The sequence below is a fragment of the Bombyx mandarina genome, chromosome 06, assembly GCF_030267445.1.
Source record: "Bombyx mandarina strain Sakado chromosome 06, ASM3026744v2".
Taxonomy (NCBI): domain Eukaryota; kingdom Metazoa; phylum Arthropoda; class Insecta; order Lepidoptera; family Bombycidae; genus Bombyx; species Bombyx mandarina.
Genome location: NC_143213.1, coordinates 14,423,709 through 14,447,518, shown reverse-complemented (window position 1 = coordinate 14,447,518; position 23,810 = coordinate 14,423,709). Strand labels below are relative to the sequence as shown.

At 39.5% G+C, this 23,810-nt stretch overlaps 2 protein-coding genes across 2 annotated transcripts in view; one reads left to right on the top strand and one right to left on the bottom strand.

Annotated features, from left to right (window-relative positions):
- Window positions 1-875: 875 nt before the first annotated feature.
- LOC114253602 (acyl-CoA Delta(11) desaturase-like) lies at window positions 876-7,512 on the bottom strand. Its single transcript, XM_089728417.1, has 5 exons — window positions 7,192-7,512; window positions 5,848-5,978; window positions 3,813-4,018; window positions 3,296-3,481; window positions 876-1,319 (listed from the first exon to the last, which is right to left on the bottom strand). The coding sequence occupies exons 1-5, from the start codon at window positions 7,325-7,327 to the stop codon at window positions 1,070-1,072; spliced, it is 909 nt and encodes a 302-aa protein (XP_089584543.1). The 5' UTR covers window positions 7,328-7,512; the 3' UTR covers window positions 876-1,069.
- Window positions 7,513-9,477: 1,965 nt separating this feature from the next.
- LOC114253601 (acyl-CoA Delta-9 desaturase-like) overlaps window positions 9,478-23,810 on the top strand; it is a 29,972-nt gene continuing 15,639 nt past the window's right edge. The window contains exon 1 of the mRNA XM_089728416.1: window positions 9,478-9,688. Coding sequence (XP_089584542.1) covers window positions 9,562-9,688 — 127 coding nt within the window. The 5' untranslated portion in view covers window positions 9,478-9,561. The remainder of the gene's footprint in view (window positions 9,689-23,810) is intronic.

Genomic DNA, 23,810 nt, shown 5'->3' with positions numbered 1-23,810 from the left:
ATAAATGTGTAAAAAATAATGTAGCGAGTTTGCTACTTGTCTAAAATTGTAGCTACCTAAATAGTATTTGTTAGGTTTTGTCTTAATAATACATTTATTTTTTATCATGCAATTAATGTCAATAGTATAAAATATATTTTCTGATTTGCATGGTGTCATGACATAATAATTATTAACATTAGAAACCTTGGAGAAAGCTGTAATTGTAGAACAATGATGATTATAGAAATGTGACAATAGAACCATAATAATGTTCAAACTTTGAATTTTAATTAATTATGGTCGAACTTCGACCACAGGGCGACCACTAGTGAATAATTATTTTACAAAAAGTATGCTTTCTCTACTCTCCTCATGGGAAGGGAGTGAACATTGTCTTTAAATTAAGTAGATGTTAAATCAAATTATTTGTAAGAATACTGGTAGTGATTCCATTTAATAACTAGCAGATCAGTACTATCACTCCTAGAAATACCATGCGGTAGCACTGGGAAGACCGAAATTGATGCAAAAACGATCATATGATAACTAGCTAATTTGTCTTCATTATGAATGAGTTTCAGTAAGTCTAATCTTAAATTTATTTTATTTTATTTTTTTAAGTTGTAAATAATGTATAATTTATTATAGTTACCTACATCAGATAAACTTAATAATAGAAAATTTACAATTCGTCCCTGGACACAGAATCGATGTAGGATTTGCACTGAATTTCTATACTTCTTTATGCTTCTACCGTTACTACAAGAAGTCGGATATTCGAAAGAATCTTTTTTAAGCTCCAATAAATATTTTTTTTCTATAATTATTAATTATTTTCACAAAAATAAAATAAAAAGATTTTGAAAAAAACTTTTAAAACTTGAAGTGTCTCAATGCTTTATTAAATAATAAATAGATACCACTAAATATTATTATGTCTGTTTTATTTTCCTACCTAAGCTAATAGCCTTGAGAGGCTATGTTGTTTGCCTAGTCACAAGTTGCTATGAAGGATGTTCTGCGCAAGTTAGAAATATCTAAAAATGCCATATATAATTTTGAAAATCACACAAAAATCGGTCAAAGTTTAATTGTGAGCTTTAGACCCATCACCCCCTAGCTTGTCACGAGCCGCCTTGATCATTTCTGGACTGGCTTGCTTGAGGTCATACGTCCAACCAATCTTCTCGAATGTTCCGATTATTTTTGTGGATAGACTGAAGAAATCCATAGTCTCTGCTGCACGAAAGTCGAATGGGAAGACATGATGAAAGTTATGATAGCCCTCGCCGCACGTCAGGACCGAAACTAGAATATTCTCTGATGCTTCAATGTTTCTGAGGAAAAAGAATATGATAAAAATACTGCTGAATCGGTCTTATCGTACGATTTTCATCTAAAACACTTTACATTAAAAAAAGTCACACAAAGTCATTTTACATTATAAATATTCAGGCTTTTTCTTTAATTATATGAAAACTAACTTAGGTAACTATACGGGTAGATACCATCCCGCCTGCCGCAATTTAATCGTGCCTTGAGAGGTCTGAATGGTTTTTCAGAAAATCGACTTTATCTCAAGCTGAGTGGCGGATTTCACGTGTTTATGTCTATGGGCTCCGATAATCAGTTTGTATCAGGTGGGTCGTGAGCCCGATCACCCTTCTCCTCCACCAATTGTGTTCCTCGTATCTGAGGTTCCGGACCGCTTCCATGCGTCGCTTTCGTCCTCACGATATTCTGCCTTCTCATCCTGTCGTTTGTCACTCGGAGAGTATCGCGGACGGTGGAATCAAGCTGCTTTCAGACTACGCTATACTATAGTGCCATATAGTATCATCATCATCATCATCAACAGCCCACAGTCGTCCACTGCTGGACATAGGCCTCTCCCAATCTACACCACTGAGCCTATAATAAGATAAGATAAGATAAGATAAGATAAGATAAGATAAGATAAGATAAGATAAGATAAGATAAGATAAGATAAGATAAGATAAGCCTTTATTAACAATCTAATTTAAGTTTATGATGTTGCCAGATGAATTAAAATAACTGATGTCTGAGTAAACAGGAACTTTATTCGTTCATGTAACAAATTGTACAAAACAAACGGATACGTAGATATTAAGGTAAACGTACAAATTCCTAAGGGTGGTTCTTGGAACGGGTTGCGGGGTTACCGCGTTCCTTAACCTCCTAGCTGATGCTTTTTCTGACGGCTGCGGGGCTACCGCTCAGATCAAACTTGGGCAGACGAGTGGACTGCGGGACTATCGCACTCCGTCAGGTGGGCCGTATGCTGGTGTCTGCCTTCAAGGGCAATAAAAAATAACCAAATAGCAATTAGAACGAAGATAGCAAACTATATTGAGGGGTTCCGAAATTGGTACCAAACATCGAAGCTTCTGGAAAAACGGCGTACTTTTTTTTTCTTCATACCTATGCTGATAGCCTTGAGAGGCTATTTCAGCTTCACCCTAACGTTTGTAGGTGAGCTCACGGGGCTCAACCGGAGAGTTGCTAACACTGAACCTAGCAAGAGCAGTGCTTCGCAGAATCTACCACCGGATCGGAAACGCGACCCACTGAGAAGATCCGGCGAGAAACTCAGTGGGCAACATTACTGGCGCGCTGCGGCCTCTTAAATAGTGATCGTTGACGTTGTAGTGGGGTGGCGATAGTAGATTTCTCGTGGTTATTGTTGCGTGAGTGAGCGCGTCACAGTGCAGCGTTGTAGGTAAAATGTAGCATTGCTATAAGTTACATGTTTAATACACTTATTCTCTAGTTTTATTATTTGACACCGGTTTCTTGATCGTCTTGTTGTACAGCATAGGCCTATCCAAGGGTTCTCCATAATATTCTATCCTGCGCTTTTCTCATCCAAGTCGTTCCTGCCACTTTTTTGATGTCATCTTCCCATCTACGTTGCTGTCTTCTTCTATTTCGCTTTTTATATCTTGGATACCATTCTGTCACTCCTTTGGGTCATTTTTCTGTTTTATCTCGAATTAAATGTCTAGTCTATTTCCATTTCAGTTGTTGTATTCGGTATTTTATATAATACTTAGCCAATAATATATAGTACACTACAATGTAAACGTGTTCATTACAATGTATGGTGTGCGATATTGTTGTGTTATGAGCTACATACTATATGCTATTATATTATAGCGTAGTCTTAAAACGGTCCCGCGATGTTTTTCCTTCCGCTTTGGCAATAGTTTCTTCACTCATAATAATATATGCAATATTATTATATTAAAATCGTTTTGTTCAAAATGTAACGAATAAAAATAGCTTTACTCACACGTTGTAAGGTTTATAGCCGTACATATGAGCCAAACTGTTAACAGTCAGTTCAGAATGTAGCACGCAAAGGAACCGTATGAAGCATTGCCAGGCAACAGCGCACTTCCAATCTTCCCCGATCAAGAAGATGTTCATTAATGTTGGTATTAGAAAACAGAATAGGATCTTTAATTGATTGTGGTATCTAAAAAGAAAGAAACACCTTCATGACATTTGCGTTTATGTAGGGAAAATCTTATAAGCTACTTTTCCCCTAAATAATGCACTATGTTATTTGTACTTAAGGCAGGCTTTCGCGTGAAATTCACAAAATCTTTTTGAATGGTGTCTTCCTTCATCAAGTGACATATTTCGGAAGATCCAAAGCCAACATTGGCATGACTCTTGATCTTTTTACTTGAAGATTCTCCTAATTTCTATCTATCTTGCAGGTTTATTGGCAAACATATTCCTTATTATTATCACATCCAAGATACAACTTAAATCTAAGGTCGAAGTTAAAAGTAACATCATACTTATGTTGAAACATCAAATGGGAATCGCTCTCTATGTCACTCATGTCAATCAGCTTTCCTTTCGTAAGGACGCTTTCGTTCTTCTGCATCATCAGCCATCCTATGTGGGAAAAGAAGAAGCCTCGGTTCACGTTGTGCGGGTCGGCATCGGTGTCGGCGAACTTGTGATGGAGTCTGTGATCCCTCACCCAGTTATATATTGAATTCTACGGTGGGAGACAAAATTGAATCTTACTTACTTACTTTAAGCATACATATACGAAGTTCAACTGTAATTAAATGGAATTAGGAGTCATGGCTATCGAGTTTAGGTTCATTAGAATTATTTATTTGCAGTCCATTGTACACACAATCACATTAATTATCAATATGAAACGACCCAGTAATTTTGTCACTTCCAGACAGGCAGCTGCTGATGGAAAGGACATTAGAAAATATCTATTAAAATCTGCATAGAGAACCACTAAAAGCCAGGTCTACAAAATTAACAGCATAAGACATATCAAGAATAATGCTATTGTAGTGAGTTGTAATAATACTTCTTTATCTCAAGGATGTTAGACAGAACGAAGTCGTCGTGGCCTAAACGATAAGACGTCCGGTGCATTCGTATGAAGCGATGCACTGGTGTTCGAATCCCGCAGGCGGGCACCAATTTTTCTAATGAAATACGTACTCAACAAATGTTCACAATTGACTTCCACGGTGAAGGAATAACATCGTGTAATAAAAATCAAACCCGCAAGATTATAATTTACGTAATCACTGGTGGTAGGACCTCTTGGGAGTCCGCACGGGTAGGTACCACCACCCCGCCTATTTCCGCCGTGAAGCAGTAATGCGTTTCGGTTCGAAGATGGGGTAGCCGTCGTAACTATACTGAGACCTTAGAACTTATATCTTGAGGTGGGTGGCGCATTTACGTTGTAGATGTCTATGGGTTCCAGTAACCACTTAACATCAGGTGGGCTGTGAGCTCGTCCATCCATCTAAGCAATAAAAAAAAAAAAGGAACACACGAGTCTTCAAATCATTAATTAAACAGCTATTAAACCACTGAAAAAGCTCGTCTAGCTTAAATTATTCTTGTTGCAATACCTTCAACAATTGATTTTGAAAATCAATAAACAAAAAAACACACTTTATTGCTACCCGAGTAAAAGGGTGCCGAAGTAAAAATCAATTAATCTTATTTTCATTTTGGTGATCTTGATTAGAATATAAGACGAAAGTGTAATAATACAACTAAAAATAATTTTACGATTTAAGATCAGGTTTTTTTATTGTCGTCCTATTATTTTAGACTCTTTGATTATTGCTAGGAATAAAAACTGAAGAAAGCACTAAACGTGTTATAATATAGTTATTACGAGTATAGTTGTCATCGGTCCTTGACATGTGATCAAATGCAAATTTCTAAGTTTATCGGGCGTCTTAAATTTTTTTTTATTGCTTAGATGGGTGGGCGGACGAGCTCACAGCCCACCTGGTGTTAAGTGGTTATTCGAGCCCATAGACATCTACAACGTAAATGCGCCACCCTTGAGATATAAGTTTTAAGATCTCACTATACTTACAACGGCTGCCCTACCCTTCAAACCGAAACGCATTACTGCTTTACGGAAAAATAGGTGGGGTGGTGGTACCCACCCGCGCGGATTCACAAGAGGTCCTACCACCAGTAATTACGCAAATTATAATTTCGTGGGTTTGATTTTTATTAAACGATGTTATTCCTTCACCGTGGAAGTCAATCGTGGACATTTGCTTAGTACGTATTTCATTAGAAAAATTGGTACCCGCATGCGGGATTCGAGTACCGTTGCATCGTTAGATACGAATACACCGGACGTCTTATCCTTTAGGCCACGACGACTTCAAAAATGTTATGTTTGTCTAAAATTATGTTGGAAGATTCCATTACATAAATAACATAGCCAAATTTCTAAGGAACCCCATCTCTCCTCTGTTTCATCTTCATGAGTCGAAGCATATTATGATCCAAATAAAAAAAAACAAACAAGGTGTCAGTTACCTGGCCACTGCTGCAGAAGCAAGCCATCAAGAGAAACTTTACGGGTGCTTTGACTTTGTACGATCGATGCGTCCACAACCTATGCACACCGCAAGTAATACCTAATCCCGAGAAAATAAACATAGAGTAGGCTGAAACAAAAAAAAAAGTTTGTTGCTGTCAATTGAAATCTCTAGGAGAAAGGAAAATAGGCGTTTAAACATCACAGAGAAAGAAAGACATTACGTGAACAAATTTTTATAACATACTAGCTGACCCGGCAGACTTCGTAGTGCCTCAATCGATAAATAAAATATCTAAACTTTTGTATAAAATAAACGTCAAACAAACAAAAGGAATCCGTCCGACGGGGGACACATCAAAGGGAAAAACAAAATTGTTATTTTTATTTAAATCCGAGCATTTTCATATTTATCTACCTTTTAAACCTTCTCTGGACTTCCGCAAATAATTCAAGACCAAAATTAGCCAAATCGGTCCAGCCGTTCTCGAGTTTTAGCGAGACTAACGAACAGCAATTCATTTTTATTTATATAGATTATTATATTATTTTGAAAGATTTTTTTAATAGTTTTCCAATATTTAAAAATTATGATTTTTTTTTCTTCTGTAGGAGAATAAGAAATGCACTTCTGATGTTTTTGAAGTGAAATTTTTTTAGGTGCGTTAAGAGTAAAATTTAATTCAGACAGATTCGTTACGGCTAAAAAGAAAAGATACAATTTCGGAAGAACGAGGGTGAAAAAATAGACAAAGCGTCTTGCGAACCACTCGACCATAGAGAGTGCGGAAGAAGTTTCACTTCTTTTCCGCACACCATTTTTTCTTTGAATATTTAAAATAAACAAGGCCTGTGACTTGTATCATGAAATATTGTGGTCACCTTTTCTTTTTCAAAAGAAACTTTATCACTTTTGATAATGAGAGATGACTGTTTTTATTTAAGTCAGAGGATATGATATATCCAGGTATGATCCAGAAATAAACTATTTCTTATACATTGTAGCAGTACTTTTAGACATGTTACTACTATCTGATGTACTATATAAAAATTCAGACAGGTATCAATATTGAACAATGCTGTCCAGATACCCTTGCAGTTCAGTAGGTTTATATTTTATTTATACAATTACAATAATAATAAAAAAAATACATTATAATTTGAGACCTGTAATTCTCATCTGAATAAAAGTTTTTTTTTTTCATATTTTCAAAATGACGATTGAACAACCTCTTCTAAGAAAAACAAATAACGGAATCGTACAGCGACATCAGCCGTATTTGCACATTGCGTTGCCCAATCCACAAACGAATTGGCTAAAAAATAAATCAAGAAACACTTACCAAATAAAAATGTTCCTAATTTTAGGGGAAATGCATATTTGCTACACCAATAAAAACCAAAAATATGATAGAACGAAATCACTAATAATGAATCCCATTTAATTTTATTTTTGAAGACAAACATTTTCTTGAACATTTTGCTCTGAATTTCTCATTCTGCGTTTGATCTCACGCATTTTATACATATTAACTTGAGCTCGCATTAGGGTTCCACAGTGCAAACATACTAAACCTTCTAACACGTACGTGAAACATTACACAATATATATAATCCATTAAGTCATTCACAGCACGCTACAATGTACATATCTGTCAATTGTTTCTTTTAAATTCATTAGTTTGTATTTAGCGGTAGTCATTCTAAAGCATCCCAAAATAAAGAATAATAATAATAAACTTGACAGAATGAATTTGAATCACTCGGTGGTGCTTGCTGTAGTTAGCAGCTCTGACGGTTGAGCCGAGGGTCGTGGGTTCTTTTCCTACATCGAGCAAACATTGTGTGATGAGAAGATTTGTTTGCTCTTTGTTTAGGAGCTTATTATCTATTTTCTTCTTCTCAATCGTGTCACTCTTGACAGAGTGGTCGTGATCGTCATGTAGTGCTGGAAGGGGCAGATTTGATGCATCTCACGATGTCCCGCAATCTCTCCCTGCTTGAGGCCACTCTATTGCACTCATTTAGGGGACCTTCCACTGCAGTTTAAATTTGGTCGGCATTGGTGTCTTCCGGCGTGGTCTTGTACCATCAACCCTTCCCTGTATAACTAGGCGTTCTATGGACCGGCCATATCGTCGCGAAACGTGTCCGAAGAAATCTACCATTCGAGACTGTACTATAGCAAATAGACGCTACTTGATGCCGAGTTCCGGAAGTGTCGAGACATCTGTACGAAAGTCGGTCCACGAAACTCCAAGCATTCTTCTCCAACACCAAATTTCCAGAGCGTCTATTTTCTTCCTTTCCATATCTCGCACGGTCCACGTCTCAGCAGCATATAGAAATATTGAAAATATTAGTGTTCTAACGAGCCCGATCATTGTGGTTTTAGTTATGTTTCTATTTCTCCATAGTTTCCTCAGCCCGTCCATCGCCGACCTCGTGACAGCCATGCCTTTTGATTTCGTCCACGCATCCGCCATTATTTGAGATTAAAGCCCCAAGATATATGTAGGATTGGACCACATCGCAATCCGCCATTTGATTCAGATACGGCGAGTTCGACAATCATCACCTTGGTCTTACTGCGGTTAATCCTCAATCCAAACTCAAGGCTCACACGTACCGTTCTCAACAGTAGCTCCCTCATGCATTGCGCATTAGTTGCAAACAATGTGGTATCATCCGCGTATCGCAAGTTTGCAATCCTATACCTCCCAATTGCTACACCATCTGTCGAGTCCTTACACCATCTGTCGCATCCTCCAAAGTGATGCGCATTATGATCTCTGTGTAGGCATTGAATAAGAGCTGCGATACAACGCAACCTTGTCGAACCCCAGCACTTGGATAGAAGTTACTAGAGAGAACGTCATCCGAGCGTACCGAGGCCGTTCCGTTCTGATATAAGCGTCTTCTGTAAATACTGGAATAACAATTGACAGTAGCTCTTCTATGTTTCAGAAATTTCATCCAACTCTGTTATCAGTTCGTTTTATTATCTGTATATATATTATATATACATAAATCGGCGCACCCCTTCTACTTAGTTAGTTAAAGTGAACTGTTTTCTCAATGTTAAGATTATTGTTGAAAGGTTATAAGTCCAACGCAAGTCAACACTTGTTTAAGACGGTATTCAAGAAAATTAATGAACAAACTGCCTCGCTGTTCTACTACTTATAAATACGAGCTACTTTTGTGCATCAAGGAAAAAGGCCGGAGGAGGAAAAAATGAAGAGAATAGAAAAAAGAAGAATTGAAGAGAAGAGTTCATCGACCCGTCAAACTATTACCGATCATTTTATACATCCAAACCTGCAACTTATCACCCCTGCCTCGTTGGCAGGGAGTTCAAGCCCGGGCAGAGGGGGTTGCCCCGAGGCCCATTCCGCGCTCTCGTAAGGGGACGCGACGACCCGACCTGACCCGCACAACACACGAGCCCGGTTCACTAGTGCTTCGTGGATCCTTAGCGTGTTCGTGCTTTGCGGAATCCGATGAAGATGATGATTCAAGACAGAAGAAAGAAGACGGAAGACTGAAGAAGAAATCGACCCGTCCACTACTCAAACCTGCATATATGGACCCACACCAGTAAATTCTTCACCCCTGCCTCGTTAGGCAGGCGGTCTCAAGCCCGGGTAGAGGGGGTCGCTCCGAGGCCCATCCCGCAAGGGGAAGCGACGACCCGTTAGATCACAACACAAATGACGAATGCCGGCGACAGGCGTGTGTATTGTGATAGTGCTGACCAATTTCTTTCCTCGTTGCGGCTATGCTTCATTGCGAATTTTTGTATCGGCATGCTGTCGATAATTCGGAAGCCAGCAACAAGTAAGTGAGAGACATTCCTATCCTTAACCTACTTAATTACGGGACGGCGTCGCGCGACCTCTGTTACCTGTGTGCCCGCTTCTAGTTGATTAATAAAAGTCAGACCGTACATTCGGGCCATTGAGTCTGGTCACTGATGTCTTTTCCCAGTACCTACCTCTGCAGTCCTTAGGGGTTGGCGGGGCTGCTTATTATCCCAAATTGGCAATTCAAAGGAATAGCGAGTGGTGGGTTGTTTTGGTGCTGCGCACCCGCTATATTTTACTCAATCTTAATCCAATTTTAGTTAATCTAATGTGTATTATTTCACATAGTTGATTGCCTTAATTTAATTTCAACTCTATAAGAATCATAATCTTGTTTTCGTCTCAAGACAAACAGTTTTTTTTCCCTTATCGTAGTTCGCCATCTGTTTCTTTATCTTCAATTCCCACGTTTAATTGCCTAAAATATGTCGAAGCTGCGGCTTCTCAGCCTTGTTTTTTAAATTTTTATAATGATTCTACCTTATATAAATAAACATGCTTTAACAAAAACCGACTTCAAATAGAAAAAGATTAGAATAAATCATTTATATTTTATTAATATTATCTTAGCTTATCTTATTTTTTAAATATCTCTGTTTTCCCATGAACAATATTGATTTTAATTTGTTTATAATAAAAGGGATATATAGTCTGTTATTTAAACTTAATTTCATTACTGTCCTTGAACTTCGTTTAGTGGGCCGTGCAATGTATGAAGAGTGGCCCATGTCCTGTGCAGATGAGCCCACGATCTACCTACCTAATATTCGGTTATGACACATGAGTATAATTGCGCAATACATTTAACGGCTTCATCTATGCATAACCATTCTCTTTAAATATTGGTCGAAAGATTTTATTATAGCTCGAAGATAATCAAAGGAAATATATTTTCTTGCGTCTAATGTTGGACTTTGCTATTTATAATATTTATCTTATAAGATTGTTGTGTTCCACACAGTACACTGGTTGTCTTTCCCTATGTTTTTTACATTATACATTTTTCAAACAGTTCAACATAATATAGGTATATCATCTTCTCATTTTTTCCTAATCTTCCATATTATCCGTGTTACGTAACTAGAACAACTGATATTAGTTTCTTTTTCTCTCATTACAAAACAATTCCAGGCCATACTTATATATTCATATTTTATTAAATCGAAAAAAATATTTAAATTTAATTTTTTTTCTTTGTTAGTATGTTACGAGTAATTTGTGCTGTGACAATGAATGTTTGAAAAATATTCTCAAGGTTTTAGCAAACGCTTAATGCCAAGTAAACCGTAAAAATGTCTACGCATCTACGTATAAAGATCGTGTACACGAAACAAACACACGTCCACATACCGCATACTTTTATTATGATATCTATGTTGTGGCTAGGGTTGTGACGCGAATTCTTAATAGCCACAAATGTGACTCTTTTGTTTGTAAGTAGCTGTGTTTGAAACGATCACTTTCAATAAGGGTTGTCAGTTGATCTTTTATCATTATACCAGTAGGTTCTCTTTGTAATAATAGGGAGTATTTTGTTTATAGTTCAAGTGCTATCTTAATGCTGATGGATAGATCATCTCATGACCTGTCTTATGCAGCTGTCAAATCATAAATACTACAGGCCTCTTGAACAGTGAAGTTGAAAACTCAATTGTGTTAGAATATTGTTTGTTTTATTCATCAAAACTACTTGGCAGAAAACAACTCTTTTAGCGTCGCACAGAAACAGACCATAGCTTGTATGTTCTTAATAAGTTGTGTTATTGTCAAGGAATAACATCGTGTAATACAAAAGAAACCCGCAAAATTATAATTTGCGTAATTACTGGTGGTAGGACTCTTGTGAGTCCGCGCGGTTAGGTACCACCACCCTGCCTATTTCTGCCGTGAAGCAGTAATGCGTTTCGGTTTGAAGGGTAGGGCAGCCGTTGTAACTATACTTGAGACCTTAGAACTTATACCTCAAGGTGGGTGGCAGCATTTACGTCGTAGATGTCTATGGGCTCCAGTAACCACTTAACATATATCGTTGTGTTATAGTACCTGATTTTAATACTTTATTTGAAATCTTCAACGCGCGAACCGTTATATGAATTATATTAAAAAAAATAAAACAATAGTTCGACACAGCACAAGCCATTATATGGATGCTGAGAACAGTAGCAAAAAATTATAAAATAAAACCACAATAACGTATAAAGCGCCCCAAACAAACAGTTTTAATGGCGATCGGCGGCCATATTTGCTCTGGCGCCCGTGTCAAACATAAGCGGGTAAGGGTTACGCGAATAACATGTACTGCTTCAAAAATCCATTCGAATTATACTCTGTTTGTTATTTTTATCAGCCAATGATGGTGCGTTGGGTATAACTTTACAAATTCCCGTGCTTTTGTGAATCCAAATAATGTTTTTATTGAAAGCGTTCAGCCCAGGTTAGCGGTCTATTGAGGTGGTTACGTGTTATGAACAAGCACTACTAGATGATGTCATGTGCTAAGTCAAAATGAGAATGAGGTCAATCCTCAGTGGCAGGCAGTGGCTTGGCTACCTTGCATTACTGTCATCTATGAGCGATCGTGACCACTCACGAATGGTTGACAAAAAAATATGATACATTTTTTCTTCTCAATTAGCTAATTTCTTTGTAATGGTCATTCTGAGCGCCCAGTCGAAATATTCACATTATCAAAATACTACATAATATCATATCCATCAGATAGAAAAACACGATGGCTTCGCGTCCGAAATACAGGCACATGATGACACGAATGTACATTCTTTTTCCTGTCTCTACTCTCATTACTATTTAATACTATTTACATCTTGGGAGAATTGAGCCTCTTACACTTCTGTTGTTTACTTTCTACTACATCTTGCTCTATCCTCGAGAACCTCATTAAAAATTTTCCATGCCCAAGCATCATAAAGCTACGATATCAACATCCATTTTATCATTTATGTATAGATGTATTATCGATTTATATCAGGATTCTATTTATATCTATTTATATTTATATCAGGATATCAGGTTTTATATCAGATCTCTCGACTAAAGAGTAATAAAGCTCCAGGACCGAATCACATCATGGCAGAAATAATTAAATCACTGGGAGATAGGGGTGTGAATGCAGTGCATAGCATCTGCAATTACGTATGGCAACATGGCGAGTGGCCCAATGACTGGACTGAGTCGATCATTTTGCCGCTTCATAAAAAAGGGTCAACTAGGAAGTGCGACAATTACCGCACGCTAGCCCTTGTCTCCCATCGCAGCAAAGTTCTACTGTACATTCTCAACACCCGCTTGCGCCACTTCCTAGATTGGCAAATTCCCCAGGAGCAAGCCGGTTTCGTTAAAGGGAAGGGAACGCGTGAACAAATCCTCAATATTAGGCAGCTTATCGAGAGGTCGTATGAGTTTGGCACCCCGATGGTCATGTGTTTTATTGACTACAGTAAAGCCTTTGATTGCGTCAAATGGGATCACCTGTGGAAAATACTAGTAGATTTGGGAGTACCGCAACATCTGGTCCTACTGTTACACAAACTGTACATTAATAACCAGGGAATCATTAGAGTGGAGGAAACAATATCTGCCCCCTTTAAATTTAGGAAGGGCGTAAGGTAAGGCTGCATATTATCTCCAGTCTTTTTCAATATCTATGGAGAGTATATCATGAGACGGACTTGTGAAGGCTGGGATGGTGGAGTTACCATTGGTGGAGTAAAATTGACCAACCTCCGATACGCCGACGACACCATTCTCCTCGCGGCTAATGAAAGCGAGATGGCTGCTCTCATGAGCAAGCTTGAAAAAATTAGCCTCGAACTTGGTCTTGCCATTAACCGATCCAAAACAAAAGTGATGGTAATAGACCGTGTGAACAAACTGGAGCACACGGGGTCACTGCATCTTGAAACAACGGAAAGATTCATATACCTAGGCTCCAGGATTGCGAATACTGGATCGTGCGAGCCTGAGATTCGAAGACGTATCGGGATAGCAAAAAGTGCCATGTCTCAGCTTGATAGCGTCTGGTCCGATAGAAACATCTCCATAAAAACCAAGCGTAAACTTGTAAAAAGTCTTGTGTTTTCTATTTTCTTATATGGGGCGGAGACATGGACTCTGAAGAAGGCTGATCGAAGTCGGATCGACGCGTTTGAGATGTGGTGCTGGAGGAAAATGCTGCGGATTTTCTGGACGGCGCATCGGACAAACGCATCAATCCTGGAAGAACTAGGTGTCTTATTAAGACTCTCCACAATTTGCCTACGTAGGATTTAGAGTTTTTCGGTCACGTTGCGAGGAAAAAGGATGATAATCTCGAAAGACTTCTCATCACCGGCAAAGTGGAAGTCCGATCAGATTAAGACGACTTTGGATTCCAGCATCAATGTAGCTATCCACTGCGCGGAGGACAGAAGTGAATGGAGGAACATAGTCCTAACAAAAGTGCTCAGTAAAGGTCACGACCCTCAGAACTGAGGAATACAACGCACGGAGGAGGAGGATATCAGGATTGTAATGAAAGAGAGATAGATGTTATAATAATGAAAATATAAATCTTAGACGTTCACTAAGCGAATGAGTAATTCAGCATTGTCGGTCAACGCAAAATTTTCCGATGACGTCTACTTAACAAAGAAACCATCCCGCGGGATCGATTCGGAAACGCTACTGTAATTAGTGAAAATTTCCGACCATGGACCATTGAATAATAATACATTTTTGATGTGGTATTTGGTAAAGCTGTCAAGGAAAGATGATGATTTACCGGACACAGCTTGGGTGGTGTCATGTTATCCGTAGAAGTACGCTACAGACACAACCGGGCATAGTGTGGAGGACACGGAGGATTGTGATCCAGCCTTTTTGGGGAAAATTTTCGTTTGGGATGGTGCCAAGGTGCTGAACCAGGGTCTAACTACCACCGCATACGATTACGATTTAAAAGAAATAATTTTTCACCAAATGTTGCAATGAGGCTCAAAATCACTTAGTTCATGTGTCGCAATGGAAGAGCTACCTTAACGTATTCGTCGCGCTGGCGATCGATCGAAGAGGGCCGAACCTCCTACGAGGTCCCCGCGCAAAAGGGGCGCGCGGGGTATGTGAGATTCAACGATCTGCATGGTGTTGTGAGCAGACCGCGGGCCCAAGGATTTTAGGACCCACCCACTAAACGACTCCCTGCACTCTTACACCCGACGTCCGATCCCCTCCGAGGTCAGAACCCGGATGAGGTAGGGGGGCTACCGCGGTCAACACTACAACCAGACGGCGCGGCTCACCCCAAGGACGTCCAGCCGACGGAGCCTTCGAGGCGAATCGAAGGCTCTATCTTGTCATAACCACTAATCAAGCTTTTTTTTTAACCCGCCATATTGATGTAAATGGCCCAATTTTGTTTTGAGGCTTATATTGATAGCTGTAGATAGAGGAAGTCTGAAGGAAGTGGAGTGGCACCTGTGACAGAGAAGCTGAGAAGTGCGCGTTTGTCATGGTATGGACATGTGATGAGACGAAATGAAAATGAGGTTGGTAAGAAAATGTTCACTATGAATGTGGAAGGATATAAAGGAAGAGGTAGACCTAAGAAGAAATGGATGGATTGCGTGAAAGACGATATGGGTAAGAGGGGGGTGAACGAAGAAATGTTATATGACAGAAGATTATGGAAAGAGAAAACATGTTGCGCCGACCCCAGGTAACTGGGAGAAGGGCAGGATAATGATGATGATGATGTTGATAGCTATTGCCGGCTCAGCGCTAGATTAAGTACCGTTAGCTTCCACAATTGCCCCTAGGCCCAAAGACTTCGGCGCCTTCAGTGCCGAAACCCGCCTTCGTGCCGGCTGCAGTTCCCACGGTCTCAGCGTGGAAAAAACCGCTGCCGTATACGAAGGCGGGAACGGAAACCGCACCCCCGCCCCCGCTCGCGACACGCCCCGCGCCCCAGCCCCTGCTCGCACCTCGCCCCGCGCCCGCGTTCCGTCCCCCGCAACCCTCTGCCGTCAACGACTTCGCGCTCGTGCGCGACTTCGTCACCGCGGTTATCTTCGACCGTCTGCAATCGTTCGCAGACGCGATACGTAGGTCGGTAACCCCCGAACAGCGGCTCACGGCCGCTTTCGATCACATGGACGTCTACGGGTCCGTGTCCCGCACGTTATAAAAATCTTTACCGGTAACCAATGGCGCAAAAAGGTAGAGAAAAACCGTATTCCCTTACGTTAGCATTCTACAATGCTAACGGACTCGCGCGGCAACGCGATCAAATTTTCGAATGCCTCCGCGACAATCTTGTAGATATCTTGTTAGTGCAGGAGACCCGCCTGAAGCCCTCGCATCGTGGCCCGAATGTCGCGAATTACGTCATGGTTAGGAATGACAGACTCACCGCCTCCAAAGGCGGGACTGCCATTTACTATAGGCGGGCCCTGCACGTTGTCCCTCTCGATACTCCCTCGCTCTCACATATCGAGGCGTCAGTGTGCCGTATCTCGCTGACGGGACACCAGCCGATTGTCATAGCATCCGTTTATCTCCCCCCGGACAAGCCCCTACTGAGCAGTGACATCGAGTCACTGTTCGGCATGGGAGACTGTCATCCTGGCAGGCGATTTAAATTGCCACCACACTAGGTGGAACTGCCATCGTACAAACGTTAACGGTAGGCGTCTCGACGCGTTTATAGACGACCTCACCTTTGAAGTAGTCGGTCCCCCAACTCCAACATGTTATCCGTATAACATCGCGCTCCGTCCGAGCACTATAGACCTGGCATTGCTTAGGAACGTAACTCTGCGCTTACGTTCCATCGAAGCACTGTCAGAGCTCGACTCAGACCACCGACCTGTCGTTATGCAGCTCGATCGCCCTCACAACCCAGTCTCTGTTACGAGGACCATGGTGGATTGGAATAAGCTGGGCACGTGCCTAGCCGAAGCCGCTCCGCCAATCCTCCCTTACGGCCCGGATTCGAATCTATCCCCCGAGGACACCGTCGAACCCATAAACATCATTACCGATCACATCTCTTCCGCGATCATTAGATCTTCAAAAGAAGTCGATGTGGAGGACAGCTTCCACCGCATCAGACTGTCCCCCGATCTTAGGAATCTCTTAAGAGTTAGGAACGCGGCAATCCGGGCCTACGATCGTCTTCCCACGCATTCAAACCGGATTCGGATGCGTCGTCTACAACGCGAAGTCTACTCCCGCCTAAGCGACGCGCGAAACGATAATTGGCATAGTTATTTAGAACAACTCGCGCCCTCCCACTAAGCATACTGGCGACTAGCTAGGACTCTCAAATCCGAAACTACCGCTACTATGCCTCCCCTCGTAGGCCCCTCAGGCCAACCACCGGCATTCGATGACGATGACAAGGCTGAGCTGCTGGCCGATGCACTGCAAGAGCAGTGCACCACCAGCACTCAACACGCGGACCCCGAACACACCGAGTTAGTCGACAGGGAGGTCGAGCGCAGAGCTTCCCTGCCGCCCTCGGACGCGTTACCCCCCATTACCACTGACGAAGTTAGAGACGCGATCCACAACCTCCAACCTAGGAAGGCACCCGGCTCCGACGGCATCCGCAACCGCGCGCTAAAACTCTTGCTAGTCCAACTGATAGTAATGTTGGCTACAATTTTAAATGCCGCTATGACGCACTGCATCTTTCCCGCGGTGTGGAAAGAAGCGGACGTTATCGGTATACATAAGCCGGGCTAACCGACAAACGAAACTTCTAGTTACCGTCCGATTAGTCTCCTCCTGACGATAGGTAAAATTTACGAACGGCTCCTTAGGAAACGCCTCTGGGACTTTGTTACCGCGAACAAAATTCTCATAGACGAACAGTTCGGATTCCGCTCTAAACACTCGTGCGTACAACAAGTGCACCGCCTCACGGAGCACATTCTGATAGGACTAAATAGGCGTAAACAAATTCCAACCGGCGCCCTCTTCTTCGACATCGCGAAGGCGTTCGACAAAGTCTGGCACAACGGTTTATGACGTATGCAAGCATAGTGTTCGCTCACGTAGCCCGAACCCACTTGAAATCCCTTCAGGTTATTCAATCCCGATTCTGCAGGATAGCCGTCGGAGCGCCTTGGTTCCTTAGGAACGTGGATCTCCACGATGACCTGGAGCTCGATTCAGTTAGTAAGTATCTGCAGTCGGCATCGCTGCGCCATTTTGAGAAGGCGGCACGACATGAGAACCCTCTCATCGTAGCCGCTGGAAATTACATACCCGACCCAGTAGACCGAATGGTAAACCGTCGACGTCGCCCAAAGCACGTTATTACGGATCCTCCTGATCCATTAACGGTGCTTTTAGGCACCACAAGCACCGGTCACCGTCCTCGTCGAACCCGTCGCTTGCGACGAAGGGCTCGACGAGCGAACTAACCCATAGACACAGCCCACTGAGTTTCTCGCCGGATCTTCTCAGTGGGTCGCGTTTCCGATCCGGTGGTAGATTCTGCGAAGCACTGCTCTTGCTAGGGTCAATGTTAGCAACTCTCCGGTTGAGCCCCGCAAGCTCACCTACTAACGTTAGGGTGAAGCTGAAATAGCCTCTCAAGGCTATCAGCAAAGGTAGGAAAAAAAAAAAAATTGCCCCTAATTTGACGTTGTTGACTTTAGTTTTCCGGAAACCACGAGGTTGATTTTTTAAATCAAAATTTCCACATCGGAAGCTTTCAAACCAATAACGAATCATGCGTTCGCTTGTGGTGTTCATTCCGTTTAGTTCATTAGTGTTATGAGCCGCTTGTGCAGCATTACTACCGTTACGGAACTCGTCATCTATATATACTTATATATAAATGAATTGCTGTTCGTTAGTCTCGCTAAAACTCGAGAACGGCTGGACCGATTTGGCTAACTTTGGTCTTGAATTATTTGTGGAAGTCCAGAGAAGGTTTAAAAGGTAGATAAATATGAAAATGCTCGGAATTAAATAAAAATAACAATTTTGTTTTTCCTTTGATGTGTCCCTCGTCGGTCCGATTCACTTTGTTTTAAGTTTATTTTATACCAAAGTTTAGGTCTTTTATTTATCGATTGAGGCACTACGAAGTCTGCCGGGTCAGCTAGTATTTCTCATAATTATTGTATTTTTATCGTGTCCATATCGACGAAAAGAAACCAATGTAGTGAAAACAAAACACTGATTATTAAATTAACGACTGAATTTGAAACGGCAAACGGCTACAACGGCAACTTCATAGGTTCAAAGCCCTATAAACTAATAGAATTCCGTAGTAAGCGAACTGAATAGTCATTAAGTCCGCCAATATTGTACAGTAACATTATAAGTATGAACAAATTGAATAAATCATGACATTGTTATGTGCTATTGTAGAAATTCCTCTTAATGACTACTGTACCAATAACCCATAAACAAAATTTGAGTAATGTATAATCAATAGAAACTGAAGATTTACATTTTATTGTTAGTGACTCTGGAACAAACTGGATTTTTGAAAAAAAAATAGATTTTGAATACTACAAAGCGAAGAAAAGGAAAATCTATTGACAAAAAAGGAGGAAAGCGTGATTCTCCGAAATTGCGTTATTTGTCTGATTCATATGGCCTAATTTTTTTTAAGCTTATAAAACACATTTTTACGAAAGATGATAACCTAAGATACAATGTCTGAAAAAGGCACACTTTTTGATAAAATGGTTTCCGAGATAATTAACTTTAATTTTTTTGGGGTCATATGAATCAGGGATATAAATGAAATTCTAGTTAGAAAAATCAGTCAATTATTTATTAAAATCACAGTAAATGCACATGATGCTTATCATAACATCTAAATCTAGTCAATCACGGCATGATATGGCACTTGACAATATCAATTATCACAATATTTGAGGTTATTAGGACTGCTGCGAAATTTACAGCTACTGTTTTTAGACATGTAAATAACATTAGGTTCATACGAAATGACTTGTTACAAGCGTAGCGTGCCAATGTAACGTTTCATTAACAATATGTGTGACATTCTGATTAATATGGTATTTTACCTTAGGAATCAGACACATATCATTCAGAATTTTGCCCATTAACATCGATAAATCATCACACGTATGCAATTAAGGATTGTTATTTATACAGAGGTTTCTGTTCCCCAATGGCATTATATTTCCCGCAGATTCAAGTTTGAAAACCATTTACCTTAATTATAAAAACGAACATCCTAATCAGAAACACAGGTGTACCAAGGCTATATGAATCAGATATTTACCTTTATATCTTCGCGACGACACGAACCAGCCACACGTCACGTCGCGACCACGTCAGCCGAGCCACTGGCTACCGCCAGCGCGGGGAGGGGTCGCCTGATGTTTCGTATTTCGCTGGGTACGTTCGAGTGAAGCGCGTGAATATGAATCAGACTTTTGTGCCGGACACTCATTATTTTTTTATTTATAAATAAACCATCGTAAATATTAGTACCATTTTTTTTGTGTAAAGAAATAACTAGTATTCTTTCGTAATAATTATAATTCACATCAATTTATCAATAAGAAATAATGTTATTGTTACTACTGTTCAAGAAACTGGGTTACGGACACACCATATTAGTCAGAAGAACTACTTTTAAATATTTGTTTGAAATATTTAAATAAATATTATTAAAAAAAACTAACTTGTGCAAGATGTCTGAGGTATGTTTTAAAATTAATTGCAGACTGATTTGTCAGTTAGTTACAAAAATTAACCTCTAAGACATCGAACATTTAGGGTTCGGGGAATCACTCGAAACCGTACTAATCATTTTGTCTTTGTTTTGAAGAAAATATTAATTTGGTACCTACCGCTAAAATCCACTGCTATTTCATATTTCGTAAAAAAGTAATAATGTTGTTTATTTGGAGCAATCGTTCCAAAAATTGCTGTTTCATCAAAGTTAAGTTATAATAAAACTAGTATATTTTTATATAATATTACACCAGGAGTTATTTTAAGTCCATTTATGAAAATATTTATTTAGGCAAACATCTGGAAAAAAATGTTGATAGTCATGTTTTTATAATGTAAATATTACAGTTTAAAGTATTTATTTTTTATTTTATTTTATTTATTTTATTTTATTAGGCTCACAATACACATCACAAGCTAAAGATACATAAAAAACACAAATAAAAAGAAACAAAATCTGGCTTGCAACATAAGTTATGTGCGCACGACAAAACAAGACATATAGTGCTGAATTTGTATAACAATGTTCCTTACAATTATGACAAAACAACACAATAACAAAAACTAATCTAACGAATAATGTAAGGAAAAAAAGAAAAAATCACAATATAATACATTAAACAATTACATTAACCTACCTATTAATCAATTGGAGGATGCCCTTGAACATTTTTCTAAACGAAACTAACCTACAAGTAAAAATATCTAACTCAGGTGACGACCTTGCCAGTTCGTTATAGGTACGACACATTCGGGTAATGGGATTATAGTAAGATATATTGTTTTTGTAAATTAGCAATGCAAACAAAATGTTTTGGTTGACCCTCCGAGCACTAAATTTAATGTTTAGTGAAATCTGAGATAACAGTTCAGGCGAATCCAACAGAGAGTGAATTATCTTATATAAGTATATCGGATCAGTGCATGTACGTCGATCTTCTAGTGACTGCATGTTATAGTTTAATAGTCTTTGCTCGTATTTAAGTTCAGAGCGGCCTGGTTGTATACGATAACTTAATAATCTTAAACACTTCATTTGCACACGCTCAATAGTGTTAATGTGCACTCTGTAATTAGGGGACCATATTGGACTGCCGTATTCCAATACACTTCTCACTAAACTGAAGTACAGATACAAAACACTCCGAGGATTCTTAAAGTCTTTTGTTGATCTCAATACAAACCCCAATAACTTATTTGCCCTAGAAGTAATCTGTTCATAGTGTTCCCTAAATGAAAGTTTTTCATCGAAGTAGATACCCAAATCTTTAACTATGAATAGTCTTTTTAGTGTCTCGCCCTCAATTGTGTATGTATGAATGATTTTATGTTTTTTATTAGTGAACGTAATTATGGAACATTTATTTATGTTCAAATGCATGTGATTGACCTTGCACCATTCCGATACAATGTCCAAATCTTTTTGTAAGGCGAGACAATCGGATGTCTGGGAGATAACATTATAGACCTTTAGATCGTCGGCATACAAAAGACAACTGCAAGATAATTTCTCAATCAAATCATTAATAAAAATAATAAAAAGGAGGGGTCCTAAGTGGGATCCCTGGGGAACACCAGAACCAACCTGCACCGGAGCAGAAACAAAACCCTTCAATGCCACCAGTTGACTTCGATTTTCCAGATACGAACAAATCCATCGATACAAATTTCCATGAACACCGTATGAAAATAACTTGCGACAAAGTAATCGATGACAAACTTTATCAAAAGCCTTAGAGAAATCCGTATAGATAGAATCAACCTGTCCTCTAGTGGCAAAAGCTTGACACAGGTAATGCTTATACTCAAGGAGATTGGAAATCGTAGATCGGTTCTTAACAAAACCATGCTGCCGGCTAGAGATCAATGGTTTCATATGGTTGTAAAGATAAACATATACTAACGACTCAAACAGTTTAGCAAAACACGACAATATACTAATGGGTCTATAATTTTCACAGCAAGATTTATCACCACTTTTGTGTATAGGAATAATGTGCGCAGTTTTCCAATAACTTGGAAAAGTACCAGATCTAAGAGAACTATTAAAAATAATGTTAAGCGGAACAGAAAGTTCCTTTCCACATGTTTTAATAAAAGAAGGAGGAAGTTTATCGGGGCCCGGACCCTTCTTTCCATCTAACTGTTTAATTTTCCGTTGTATGTCACTCTCACTTATTGAAACTTGAGTTAGTATGGAAGAAATATGGTTATCGATTTCCGTGCAGCTATGATTGAGAAAATCATCTTGATTGTGATCATTAACAAAAACAGAGCCGAAATACCGTGAAAACAGTTCACTTATTGACTGACCGTTAGAAGCGGAGTCGCCAGCATAAGTAACCACATTTGGTATAGAAACGTGACCTTTCCTGTTGTTAATAAATCTCCAAAATGCATTAGTGTCCTTCTGTAAAGATTCTTCTGTACTTGCAATGTATCTTTTATAGCACTCTTTGGTCAACATTTTGCAACGATGACGTAACATTGAAAACACATCATAATCACGTGGATTTTCAAATTTTTTGTACATTTTATGATACTTATTTTTTTCTATTATACAATTAATTAGAGGTTTACTAAACCAAACAGGGTAAGTATTATATTTATACGAGGTCAAAGGTGTATGGCGAGCAATTATTTCGAATAACATATCATAAAATATTTGTGTATTTTTATTAATATCCGATGACGATGATAAAAGCATGCTCCAATCCACGAAACGTAGGTCATTTTTTATTTTATTGTAATCACATTTGTTAAAATTTAATTGTTTATTATTGCATTTTGCCAAACTTCTTGAGACTGGCTGGGCTGATAAGCTTATTATGATCGCTGGGTGATACTTATCCAACCTACTCATTGATTCTACATCACCAACTTTAACATTAATAAGATGTGAGAGCACTAAGTCTAAAATGCGGTCGATATTATTTTGTATGTAATTAAACTGTATTAAGTTGCAAGAAATCATAAACTCTTCCAGTAAGCAGAGTTTCCCACTGGTACAAGGCTGATCTCCAGCACAAATATTAAGTTTTGAGGGAGAAGCAACACGCATGGCTGAGATGTAATCTGGTTGGTTAAAATCTCCCAATAACAAATAGTCGTCATCAGGATGATCGTTCAAGATTATTTTCTGACAATTAGAATAAAATTCATTCAGCTTATCATAATTTAAATCTGGAGGCAAATAACACACGCATATGTTAAGATGCGACGAAGATCCTTTCATAAACAGAGTTACCCAGACATCCTCCATATTACTATCCCAAGATGCCTGACGAATAACCTCAATTTTTTTCTGGACTGCTATTAAAACACCACCTCCCTCAATTTTATGAGAGGAGGAATCCACACGATCT

What these genes read in the sequence shown, in the direction of transcription:
- LOC114253602 (XM_089728417.1), bottom strand. Translation starts at nt 7,327, where the DNA reads ATGTTCAAGAAAATGTTTGTCTTCAAAAATAAAATTAAATGGGATTCA. An exon ending in GCTTCTGCAGCAGTGGCCAG is followed by an intron (nt 4,019 to 5,847) that starts GTAACTGACACC and finishes CTCCCACCGTAG; the next exon opens with AATTCAATATATAACTGGGT. An exon ending in CATTTGATGTTTCAACATAA is followed by an intron (nt 3,482 to 3,812) that starts GTATGATGTTAC and finishes CTTTCTTTTTAG; the next exon opens with ATACCACAATCAATTAAAGA.